Source organism: Oryzias melastigma, linkage group LG18, assembly GCF_002922805.2.
Source record: "Oryzias melastigma strain HK-1 linkage group LG18, ASM292280v2, whole genome shotgun sequence".
Lineage (NCBI taxonomy): Eukaryota > Metazoa > Chordata > Actinopteri > Beloniformes > Adrianichthyidae > Oryzias > Oryzias melastigma.
This window is the reverse complement of record NC_050529.1, coordinates 17,551,188-17,564,674: the sequence shown is the minus strand read 5'-3', so window position 1 is coordinate 17,564,674 and position 13,487 is coordinate 17,551,188. Positions and strand designations below refer to the sequence as shown.

At 42.3% G+C, this 13,487-nt stretch overlaps 1 protein-coding gene across 1 annotated transcript; it reads left to right on the top strand.

The window, feature by feature from the left end:
* LOC112156292 (trichohyalin) lies at positions 1 to 12,404 on the top strand. Its single transcript, XM_024288524.2, has 3 exons — positions 1 to 558; positions 793 to 1,608; positions 5,896 to 12,404. The coding sequence occupies exons 1-3, from the start codon at positions 510 to 512 to the stop codon at positions 12,162 to 12,164; spliced, it is 7,134 nt and encodes a 2,377-aa protein (XP_024144292.2). The 5' UTR covers positions 1 to 509; the 3' UTR covers positions 12,165 to 12,404.
* The last annotated feature ends 1,083 nt before the right edge of the window (positions 12,405 to 13,487 follow it).

The following is a 13,487-nucleotide window of genomic DNA, read 5'->3' as shown; positions in this document are numbered from 1 at the left end:
ATTCTACAGTTTTATCCATTTGATTTGTAAATGTTTGCATGTAAATTTTTAAACCTCAAAGACTGCTTCAGTCAGGCTCAGTTGTCTGAACTTTGTGGGTGGAGAAGGCACCAGTTCCACACATTAACCACAGGGCAGCTCTCGGCTGTATGAAGTAACTTTGCACGCACACGTGTGTTCTCCTTATATGTCCTCTTTGAAGCCTCTGCCTGCATGCACGACTGCAGCAACCACTTGTGTCTGCTTTGAAGACTTCACTAGAATCATTTTAAGAAAAAGTCACAGTGCCACCGGTTGACTTCCTGTCTTCGGTCAGATCTTGCTAGCAAACCACAGGAGTCATGTGACAGAGGAAGTGTGCGACTCCCCGCGTTCAGTCTTGTGCCTCGTTGTGATAGAGCTAATTATCACCAGGTCGTGTCTTATTTTGTGACTCAGTGGTTGTGTTGAAACTCTTTTTGTAAAACGCATGCAGGAACTAGAAAGAGGAAGGGGAAGAAAGTGAACCGATGGACTCCACAAATGAGAGCTGCAGTCAGACAAAACAAGCAAATGATGGTGAGTACAGAGGAGATTTGGGGCTTTTGAGAGCAAAAGTTTAAAAATTTTAGCTTCAATTCGAAAGAAGTTAAAGTTAGGAGTAATTGATAGCTAGAAATATTATTTGATAGTCTAATATTTACACTATTAGCAATAGAGTTGAGCATTTCTCATTTGTAGAGGCTGTTTTTAGCTGTTCTGACTGAGCTTGCATGCTGCATCACTTATGCTCTTCTGTACTTTGTCATTCAGCTTATCCGGTGCGATGCACTGAGGAAGCACTTCTCCCTTTCTTCACAGATGAGAGCTTGCAGGCCGCCATGGCTGCCCTGCACTCTCCTGCCTCCCCATCGACTCTCCCAGAACTTAGACTGGTCCTGCTGGGCCGGAAGGGTGCTGGCAAAAGTGCTGCAGGCAACACCGTCCTGGGAGGCGCGGGAGGATTCGAGAGCGGCAGGCCTACGGAGGAGTGTGTGAAAAGGCGAGGGGATGTCGGCGGGAGGAAAGTCACGGTGGTGGACACACCTGGGTGGGAGTGGTACTACCCCCTGAATCGCACCCCCAACTGGGTGAAGAGAGAAACACTGCGGAGCATGTCGCTCTGCCCTCCGGGACCTCACGCTGTGCTGCTGGTTGTTCGGTCCTGCGCTTCCATCCAGGACGACTACATCAAGGAGATAGAGGAGCACCTGGAGCCTCTGGGAGAAGGGGTGTGGGGCCATACTCTAGTGCTGTTCACCAGAGGAGATGAACTCGGTCTAGGGACCATGGAGCAGAGAATCCTGTCCAGCGGCTCAGGACTCCAGAAACTCCTCCAGAAGTGCGGCGGGAGATACCATGTTGTGAATAACCGCAACAAAGGAGACGGGATGCAAGTGAAGGAGTTGATAAGGAAGCTGGAGACGATGGTGAACGGGATGAAGGATGGACAGAATTACTTAGGACTCCATAGTAACCTGATGTTGGGGCTGGAGGCAGATGGAAGGAGGAGAGCCAGAGAGAGGAGAAAGAAGCAGAGGCAGATGGAGGCGCAGATGCAGAGGGGGACAATCAAAGCTGCTCTAATGAGTGAGTTTTTTTTTATTGTTTTTATTCTATTACATCATAACAGGCTCAAATAACAAACCTCTTTGTAGACAGCCACATTGGAGAACCCACAAATGGTCTGAATTAAACTTTTTGCTTGAACATCAAGTCCTCCAAATGTATTGAGTTATGTCTATTGTTCATTTTAATAGCCCCAAAAGTTTGAAACATATTTTGAAATGTATTAGGATTCAAAAAAAGCAAACAATGGTAATTCCCAAATGCTAATGGTGTTTTTCTATCGGAACTATAGAGATAATATAGTCTCATTTGATTAGTGTGTGTGTACTTCTTGATTTCTAACTCATACAATACATTTTATGCATAACTGTGTACTTGTAATTGTGTATTCACATGTACAAACATAGCAATCTACAAAAAAAACATTTATACATCCACAATTTTAAATTCAAACAACTTAAAAACACATTTTTACACGCACAAAACTACATTTACACACAAATCTGATGTGAGACTCTTTCCAAGATTTGTGTGTAAATGATGCGTTTAAATGCTGGGTCATCAGAGTTTTCTCATCAGACGCGTTGAACTAAGATTGTGAATATCTGGTGAAAACTTGAAACTTTCTGTCAGGAAGGAGGATGAAGGACCCAAATGCTGTCATGAGACCAGGAACATGAAACATTTAATAAATAAACCAAAACATGACAAAAATCCACGGAGAAACAAAAGGTTGGTGTAACAGAACAGAAGACTTAAATAGACTGGGGGTATTAACTGAACTCGTTAACTGAACTGGTTTGACTGACAAGGAAAACTGAGAAGATGACCAAATATAACTAAATCCAAACTAAACTACAGAATCCTCACATTTTTTTAGTTTTCTTAAACACATGTGCCTTGATAATGAATACAAAAAAGTCTAAATATGTGATTTTAAAACACTCAACACTAAAGTTTTTCTACTCTCATCACTCCCTCGGGCTGCGCTTTCCCTCCTAGCACTTTCGCCATAGAGGTCGTCCACAAGCGCCGATTCCCAGTCACGGCAAGCGGAGAGCATTCATTTTTGGACATTATTTATTGAGGCATATCTGTCTAAGAAAGTGGAAAAATATAAATTTTCACCAGATATTATTCACAATTCCCAAGTTTAAAGCAGCTGATAAGAAAACTCTGATGACCCACCACTCGAGCAGCATTTAATCGCATAATTTACACACAAATCTTGGAGACGTGACGAGTCACAAATCAAATTTGTGCATAAATGTGGTTTTGTGTGTTTTAAAGATTTTTGTGTGTAGTTAGTTTTAACCTGCTGTTATTTAAAGTTGTGCATGTACATTTTTTTTGTATTTTTTCATTTTTTGCAATCATTGAACATGTACAATTGCTAGTACACAGTTATGGACAAAATGTATTGTATAAGTTACAAATCAAGAATTACACACACACACATTAAATGAGACTATATTCTCTCCATATATGAGCGGTATATGGTCACACTTAGTGACAGTATTCAATTATTTGTATTTTAACCTGTAATAACAACTTTTGTTGCCGGTCTTAAGTCACAGCATGACCACATTAGGTCACTCGTTTTTAAATTTGGTGGGGAAAAAGCCTCAGATTTGAACCTATAATATTTTAATTGTAAGGAGAACATCACATTGATACAAGGTTTACTGATTTATTAAGGAAATGCATTTTTTGCATTTTTATTAATTTATTTTTTTTACTTTTATCTGCCCTAAATTTAGTGCCCACAGACCAGACCATCTCCAGTTTATCTACCTTTGTGCAACACTTTGAGCTTTGGGGAAATTCAAGCTAAACACTTCAGTCCAGCCTTCCCTCTGATTAGTAACATGGGAAGCTGAAAAAATGTTTACTAATAGACTATTAGAATCTTTAACTAAACTGTTCTACATTGATCTAATAGGCAAGACAAGTTTATTTGTATAGCACATTTCATTATCAGAGACAATTCAAAGTGCTTTACATAAAACATTAAAAGAAACAATCAAAAGAAATAGTAAAAATGTGATCATTAAAATAAAATTAAAAGAAAGTAAAAAGATTTTAATTTAAAACAATTTTAGATAAACTGTGCGCATGTAAACAGTTGAATACAAACTAATAAAATGCAGCTGAGAACAGGTGAGTCTTTAACCTGGATTTAAATACACTGAGTGTTTCAGCAGATCTAAGGTTTTCTGGAAGTCTATTCCAGATCTGTGGTGCATAGAAGCTGAATGCAGCTTCTCCATGTTTAGTTCTAACTCTAGGAACTGATAAAAGACCGGATCCTGATGACCGGAGAGGTCTGGCTGGTACATACTGGGTCAGGAGGTCAGTCATGTATTTTGGTGCTAAACCCTTCAAAGCTTTATAAACCAGTAACAGAACTTTAAAGTCTATCCTCTGACAGACAGGTAACCAGTGTAAAGACCCCAGAACTTGATTGATGTGGTATACTTTCTTGGTCCTTGTGAGAACCCGAGAACCCAACCTGCAGTTTAGTCTTTCTCCATATGCGTTCAGATTTTCTACACTCTCTTTTTTCATTCTTTACGAGTATGGAATTTCTCCATGGAGATTTTTTCCTACCAGAGATCCCCTTATTTGGATTTTGAGATATTGGCTTTAAGGCTATTGATAAGTTCTTTGACTGAATCCCCCGAGAGGGGACATGTTGGAGAGAAAATCTGGTTGAAGATCTCACTAGTATTTTCAGTGCTATGCCATTTTGTGATCTCCTCATTTAAAACATTTGTGTGGACTGGAATTGGAAATAGTAAATGGAGTATACTTGTATAGCACTTTTCTACCTTGTTTGAAGGCCCAAAGCGGTTTACAGTCACAGATCCATTCACCCATTCAAACACACAGTCAGACACTGGTGGTGGCTCTAATGCCGAACACTGGTGCAGTTTGTGGCATTGTTGCCAAATGAGCCAATTTTAGCACTATATGAACAATCTTGCATGTGTGCAGTTGGAATCGTTATTAAAAACTAAGTCACTTGTGACTTGTGTCATGATGCTGTCAAGCCGAATCCGTATTTATCATCTTGTGAAGGAGCCTGAGTACCTCAACGCTGGAGGTCATCTCTGCCCATCAAAAATATATATATATATTTTAAAAAATATATATATATATTCAAAAATATTACATTATATCACATCCTAAAATGTCTCAGTTGTATGTAATTATTACCTTAAATAAATAACAGAGGGTCATTTTTTGTACAGGTCAGGAGTTACACAAAAATAAAATTGAAGTGAGTGTGATTAGTTCCGTTTCTTTATTTTATTTTTTTTTTGGTCAGAAAAAATCATCTTTGTTTGGTCTGCTGTGAAAGTCACATTTTCTGAGACACAATGTTTTAGGCTTTCCTTATCTACTGACCATAATAATAAAACTACAAGTCAAAAAAGGTTTAAACTTTTTAATAGTTTTGTAATGATTCTATTTAAATTGCAAGTTTCCAGTTTACTGACAAAATATATTTAATTTTTAACGTATTTTGTGAGGATCAGTTGTGTTTACAGGTGTCGTTAAAGCCATATAATCCAGTTTTTCCAGGACTTTCATATTATACACGTACCATGCCATCTTGTGGCTATCTTGTAAACTGATCTTGCTTCAGTTATATTTGTTTGAAAGTGAGTCCTAACACAGACGTTAAAGTGTTGCCTGTTTGGGTGTGATTTGGGGTGAAGGTAAGCGAACATGATTATCATGGAAAAACTAGTGGATGAGATCAGATGGAAAACCAGAAAGCAGGTGGATGAAAACATGGAAAAGAAGGAATATCAGCGTGAAAAAACAAAAAATAAAAAGCAAAGGCCAGCGTCTTATGTGGTTTCATAGGGGAAAAGAGGTACTTTACTTGACAAGAAATAAAGGATTTTCATGTTCAAAAAGATATATATGTAAAGAATAATCCCTGATGAGGTTTTAGCAAAAAATAAAAAAGAGGATGCGGTAGACACTTCTGCAAAATCCATTATATTTTCTGATAACGGTCTTCTCGATGGGCATTATCCTGCCGATACCATGGTCACTTATGAAAAAAATAACATAAAATCAAACTGTTGCACTTTAATCTTGTTATTTTCTATGTTTAAATTGTTTTATTATTTTTATTTTTTTTACAAAAATAAGATTATTTTTCTTGCAAAACTGATTTTTTACTTCCCCAAAATTCAGTTTGCTGTTTATAAAGGATGAATTCATGCAGCCTAAATACTATTTGCTTCATCTTTTTAGTACAGAGTGAGTAAAGTTGTTTTTCCTCTGCAGATGATGGTCCTCAGGGTTCTGAGCTCGATGCGCACCAGTCCTTCTCCAAAGCTCCTCGCCGCCTCCCAGAAATCCGACTAGTTCTCCTGGGCGAACGGGAAACAGGAAAGAGCACCGCTGGGAACGCCATCCTCAGAAAAGCGGGATTCTTCCAAGCAGGAGCAGCAACAGAGGAGTGCGTCCGTCAGCAGGCGGAGGTGGCCATGCGCCTGGTGACTCTGGTGGACACTCCGGGGTGGGAAGCTGGAGTTGCTGGTGCCACTCTGGAGAGGGTGAAGAGGGAGATTGTGTGCAGCGTGGCTTTGTGCCCTCCCGGTCCTCACGCGCTGCTGCTGACTCTGAGGGTGGACACTCTGGTGACGGCAGGACATGTGAGGGAGCATCTGGAGCTCCTGGGGGAGGGTGTTTGGAGGCACACCATCCTGCTGTTCACCCACAGTGATCAGCTGCGAGACGGCGTGGATATGGAGCAGCACATCCAGGGAGGGGGCCGGGACCTGCAGTATCTGCTGGAGAAGTGCAGGGGCAGATATCACGTCCTCAGTGGGGGAGACGGAGGAGGAGGCTCTGCCAACGTGCACGAGCTCCTGGAGAAAGTGGAGAGGATGGCAACCAAGAACCGGTGTGAGGCCTTCTCCGGTTTGGTTCAGGACATCAGGGATTTGAGCCAACAACGGAATGAAAGGTTCAACCAGCGCCTCAAAGAGATCACAGACAAGATGCTTCGCCAGGAGGCGGAGCTGAAGAAAATGAGAGAAAGGGAGGTGAAGAGCATCCGGTGGTTTTTCGACCGGAAGAAAAAATCTAAGTCCCCTGGTAAGGCGGACATTCAGCGGGAGGAGGAGGAGGACGAGGACAGGAGGGTGAGCGGGTCGAAGAATGACATCTGCGACCTCGAGGAGAGGATGAGATGGTTGACGGAGGACAGAGAAAGAGAGTTTCAGGACCTGAGCCTGGAAAACGAGAGGACCCACATCGCTCTTCAGCAGAGCCAACAGGAAAAGGACAGGATGACGCTGAACCTGGAGCTGAAGGAGAGAGAGATCGAGGAGCTGAAGGAGAGGACGGAGGAGCAGCAGCTCAAGCTCCTGGATCTGGAGCGCACCTATGTGGAGCACGAACACCAGAGAAAGCAAAGGGAGGAAGAATGGAGGAAACAAGTGAGAGAAAGGGTGGAGCTGCTCGTAAAAGAGAAAGCAGAATTGACCAAAAAGCTGGAATCCTTAGAAGTGGATTTGGAGCATACCAAAACACTCAGCAATGAACTTCTCGAGAGGAAAGAGCAAGAAAAAAACAAAGAGATGGAAGAACTGAAACAAGAGATGAATACAAAACTACTCCAAAAGGAGGAGGAGCAAGAAGGAGCAAAAAAGAAAGAGCAAAAAATTCTAGAAGATATGAAACAGCAGGAAAAGAGAAAACTTGATGAGATGAAACAGCACCACGAGAAAGAGATGGAAGAGAAAGACTTGCAAATGAAAGCTTTAAAGCAGCAGCATCAAGAGGAGACGGCGAGAACTTTGACACAGAACGAAAAGCTTATGGAGGCACGGAAAGCTGAGCAGCAGGAGAGTGAAGACAAACTCAAGGAAAAAGCAGCTGAAATAGAAAAAATGAAGCAAAAAGTTAAGATCCTCCAGCAGGAACAGCAGAGGGAGATAGAGGAGCTGAAAGAACGGCTTCAAAAGGAAAAGTCTGAACAAGTAGAGGCAAAAACAAGAGAAATGGCTACATTGGAGGAGAGGTATCGTCTACAAATTGAAGCAAAAGAACTGGAGAACAACAAAGAGAAGGAGAGGATTCATCTTAGCTACAAAAAGGACAAAGAAGAGCTGATCCAAATGAAAAATGGAGAGATAGAAGCTTTCGAACTGAAGCAACGAGGAGAAATAAGGGCTAAAAATGAGAGAGAAGCTAAACTCCAGGAGGAAGTGGTTAAACTGATGAAACAGATCGAGGAGGTCAAAGAACAGTCCACTGAAAAATTAAGAGGCATGGAACAAGACAGGCAAAGAGATGCAGAAGAGGTGAAGGAACAGCTAGCAAGACAAATGAGTGAGCATCTGCAGGAAAGACAAAGACTGATAAGTGACTTGCAGCAGAAGCATGGTGAGGAAATGGAGAAGATGAAGCTGGAACTGCTAAACAAGCTGAAGCAAAGCGAAGAACTGACACAGGAAATGAGATGTAAACTTGACATGGAAACAGAAAAGTGCATGGCATACAAGACAGAAATGGAGCAAAAGATGGAGGATAAAGACATCAAAATTGCAGAGATGAAAGGAAGTATCCAAGAAATGACAAATGAAATGCTGCAACAGGAAGAGAGACTCAAAGATTTTCAGAATAAAATCCAAGTGGCGGATCAGAAGCTAAAAGAAAAGGAAGAAATCATCGAGGAGATGAAGGAGGAAAAAGCAAAGAAAGATCGTGATCATTTGGAGTACAGGAGATGCATGGAACATAACCTAGAGGAAAAGAAAAGAGAGGTGGTGTACATGAACGAGAAACAAAGACTAATAAGTGACTTGCAGCAAAAGCATGGTGAGGAAATGGAGGAGACGAAGCTGGAACTGCTAAACAAGCTGAAGCAGACTGAAGAACGGGCAAAGGAAATGAGATCTCGACTTGAAATGGAAACGGAAAATTATATAGCGTACAAGACGGAAATGGAGCTAAAGATTGAGGAGAAAGACATAAAAATTGCAGAAATGAAGGAACATATCCAAGAAATGACAAAAGAAATTCTGCAACTGGAAGAAAAAGTCAATGGTTTTCAGAATAAAATCCAAGTGGCGGATCAGAAGCTAAAAGAAAAGGAAGAAATCATCGAGGAGATGAAGGAGGAAAAGGCAGAGAAAGAACAAGCTCATTTGGAGTACAGGAGATGCATGGAACACAACCTAGAGGAAAAGAAAAGAGAGGTGGAAGACATGTATGAGCAACAAAGTGACTTGCAGCAAAAGCATGGTGAGGAAATGGAGATGAAGCTGGATCTGCTAAACAAGTTGAAGCAGACCGAAGAACGGACACAGGAAATAAGATCTCGACTCGAAATGGAAACGGAAAACTGCATAGCCTACAAGACGGAAATGGAGCTAAAGATTGAGGAGAAAGACATAAAAATTGCAGAAATGAAGGAACATATCCAAGAAATGACAAACAAAATGCTGCAACTGGAAGAGAGAGTCAAAGATTTTCAGAAGAAAATCCAAGTGGCGGATCAGAAGCTAAAAGAAAAGGAAGAAATCATCGAGGAGATGAAGGAGGAAAAGGCTGAGAAAGAACAAGCTCATATGGAATATAAGAGATGCATGGAACACAACCTAGAGGAAAAGAAAAGAGATGTGGAAGACATGTATGAGCAACAAAGACTAATAAGTGACTTGCAGCAAAAGCATGGTGAGGAAATGGAGATGAAGCTGGATCTGCTAAACAAGCTGAAGCAGACCGAAGAACGGACACAGGAAATGAGATCTCGACTCCAAATGGAAACGGAAAACTGCATAGCGTTCAAGACGGAAATGGAGCTAAAGATTGAGGAAAAAGACATAAAAATTGCAGAAATGAAGGAACATATCCAAGAAATGACAAACGAAATGCTGCAACTGGAAGAGAGAGTCAAAGATTTTCAGAATAAAATCCAAGTGGCGGATCAGAAGCTAAAAGAAAAGGAAGAAATCATTGAGGAGATGAAGGAGGAAAAGGCTGAGGAAGAACAAGCTCATATGGAGTACAGGAGATGCATGGAACGCGACCTAGAAGAAAAGAAAAGAGAGGTGGAAGACATGAACGAGAAACAGAAAGAACTGGAGGAAAAGCTGCAGAAGATGAGGGACGAAAATGACTCAAACCGTACGAAGCAAATTCAGCAAATACAGGAAGAAAACAGTGGAGAAACCGAAAAGTTAAAGACGCACCTAAAGGACACAAATGAGATCCTGCAAAGAAAAGAGGAGGAGTTGATACTAAACCAGAAGAAAGTGGCGGACGAAAGACTACAAGACGTACTACGACAAAACGAAGAGATAAAACAGCAGCTAAGAAACGACATGGAGAAAAAGCTGAAAGAGAAAGAACGAGAGATTGAAAGCCTCAAGCAACAGGCAGCTTTACAGGAGAGCAGAAGTTGGGAGGAGTTGAAGAAGAAAGAGGAGAAAGAATCTAATGAGATCAACAAGCTGATCGCAATCATTGACAAGAAGACAAAAGAAGTTACTCAAGCTCAAAGTCTTCTTGCACAGGCGAACAGTGAGATCGAGGAACTAAAAAAGCTGTGTGCAAACTATTCCAAAGAAATAAAAGATGTAAAAGAAGAAACCAACGCCAAAATGATGGAGTTGCAGCAACGCTATGCTGAATGGGAAAAGACAAAAGATGCAGAAATGGTTGAAAAGCTGCAGGAAAGAGACAGAGAGCTGGAAAACCTGAGGCAAAAAGATGAAAGCGAGATCAGTCATCTGAGGCTGACCATCGAGCAGACAAAGTCAGAGCTGAAGGAGCTCACCCACAAAATGGACAAAGAGATGACCAGCATGATAGAGGAGTACGAAAAGGAGATTGCCCGAAAAAGGGAGGAAAAGCAAGCCCTCCAGACAGAGATGGACACAAAGATCCGTCATTTGGAGGAGGAGAACCTGAACAGCCTCCAGGTGGCTGAGGAGAAATACAAAGAAAGCCAAAAGATTGTAAAAGAGCTGCAGAAGGAAAACGAGAAAATGAAGAAGGAGGCAGAGAACTTTAGAATGAAGTGTGAGCAGCAGATGGAAGTTCAGGCCCAGGTGAAGGAAAGTGAGGACACATTGGAAAAGGTGGAAGATGTGGTTACAAGAAAGGAATCAGAGATTTGCAAACTGCAAGCTGAGTTATTAAAACTTAAAGATGAAAAAGAGACGGAGATGAATGAGCTGAGGAGGCACTTTGAAGACCAGAAGAGAGGCACGTTTGAGGAGATTAACGCAGAACTATTGAGACAAGAGCAAGCAGTTGAAGACAGGAAGCAAGAGCTGAGCAGATATGAAGAGGAACTTCAACAAAGAGAGACAGATCTACATGGAAAAGAGGAACAACTTGCTCAAATGCAGATGAAATTGAAAGCTCAAGAACAAACGCTTCAGGAAAAAGAGCAAGAGGAAAAGGACAAACAGGAGCAAGACGTCAACCTGCGAGCGCAAAACGTGGAGAAAATGGAAAAAGAGCTGGGGAGTTTACTGAGCGGTCTGGAGAGCAAGCAGAGGGAGCTCAGCGCTCACGGGCAAGACCTCCAGAAGAAGGTAAAAGAACTGAAAAACCAGGAGAAGGAGCTGAAAGAGCGGGAGTGCTTCTTGAAAAACGAGGAGCGAGAGCTGCTCAGATGGAAGTCGGACCTGCAGGCCCAGAGCGAGCAGGTGAGCAGCACCATGCAGGAGCTGGAAAGGATGCGCCGAGGCCTGGCTTTGGTGAAGGAGGAGCTCCACGTCAAGGAGGCCAACCTGAAGGAAGGACTCAGGAAAATGAGCGTTTGGGAGAAGAACCTCCGGGAGCGAGAGTTGGTGAGCAGCGGGATGTGCGGCGCAGAGGAGGATTTGGATTCGGTGTATCTGCCAAATGCAGAGGACTCACAGGATCACCGAGAGGTCAAGGGGACAGCAGGAAAAGACGACGAAAGGAGGAAACAAGGACCGCCAGCTTTGGAGAGCAACAACTGTCGCTTTAAAACTCTGCAGGAACCTCACAACCACTCAGAGGTGGAGTTAAGGGTGATGCTTTTGGGGGAAACGTGGTCTAACCGATCCTTTACAGGACTCACTCTACTAGGAGGTGAAGCAACCGACATAGACGCTTCCTCACTCAAGCCTTGGAGAGGTCAGATAGCCGGGAGACGCCTGGCCATCGCAGAACCCCAAGGTCTAAGGTGGCGAGATGGACCCGACACACTCAGGTCATCCCAGAGGAAGACTCTTCTGGACTGTTACTCCCGGTGCCACCCGGACGTCATCCTCCTGCTCGTGCCCACCTTCCTCACCTGCACACACAAGTACAGGAGAGCCGTGGAGGAGCACATGAGCATGCTCGGGGAGCACGCCTGGCCCAGGACTCTGGTTCTCTTCACATGGGGGGAATTCCTGGGGGAGAGTGCCGAGCAGCACATCCTGAGGAGCGGGGATCTGATGGGGCTGGTGGAGAGGTGTGGGGGTCGGTATCATGTACTGACCAGCAGCAGAGACAACTGCAGGATCGACGCATTATTCGAGAAAATGGACCATATAGTAGCTTTAAATAGTAAATAGTAAAAACCACAAAGACTTAACAAAAAATTGTCTGTGTTAAAAAATCTGAACAATAAAATTTCATTCAAGGAAGAAAAGGTCTTGTTTTTTAATGTATTTAACGCTTTAAACAAAGTTACAAATAAAGTCAGTCTGGTTCCACATTTAAGGGTGTATTTAAGGGCACATTTGGTTCGCTTAAAGTGAACCAGAGTTCATTTCCCCCAAAATCCGCAACAAATTTTCAGCTTGAATACTGACAGGTTTTCATACAAAATGAAGGTTTTTTAATACATTTATATCATACTACACTTTTATACTTTGCTATTAACACTGAATAACTGAAAAACAAAGTCTTGTCAACTGACCAATAAGGTATGAAGGACCTTCTCTTGTCTTGACAAACATTGTCCTGATGCCACACATGGACCAGGAACTGCTGGGTGGTCTCAATTTGGAATAAACTCCAGTTCGTTCTGAGTTTTTCTCAGTTTGAATTGGCCCCATGCTCAGAGTGGAACAAGTGGACCAAAAACGATACTGTAGCCGAGCATTATGGGATGTAAATTGAGTAGGAAGGTAAATTCTATCTATCTATCTATCTATCTATCTATCTATCTATCTATCTATCTATCTATCTATCTATCTATCTATCTATCTATCTATCTATGCAGCATTTAATACCTTCTCCACAAGATGGCGACCTTGAGTCAGTGTAGATTTTCCTCCCATGGCACCAAAGGCATCACTGCAGCAAGTCAAAGATAATAAGGAGTTGATGGTGAGAGTATGATGAAGCAAGTCAAAAACGTTTTAACCACATTTGACCACTTTTCTGTGCGATGGTTACTTTTTAAAAGCCAGGGGACACAAAGCCCGACTCGCAGGCCCCGCGCTTCATCTTGACTTGAGGCATTTCAGGAGAAACCGCCGTGCAATTATAAAGCCCAGGGGGCCCTCCTGCTCTCTCTGAGAGGATCCCTGCTTTGACAAGTAAATTATGACTCTTGATGAGAGGAGCGTCGCTTTCTCAGAAAGCAATCTTTTTGACAGCCGGGAAAAAGCGGGCCGCTCCATGCTGCATTTTCCATCATCCACAAAAAGCACACACAAAAAAACACTGGTGTGCAATCATCAGGTTGATAATTATAGTGTGTGAGTGCTGGTCTGGATCTAACATGGCAGAAATGTTTTTTTTTTCTTTTCTCATAATCTGTCCATTGAGTGTGTGCCGGCTTTAGAAGAAAGATGAGAGGGTGTTCTGTCAAGATGGATCTCTTGCTCCTTTGATCATCTCTGCAGGGTAGATCTGTCCTCAAAGCATCTGAAAATATATAAAAAAAC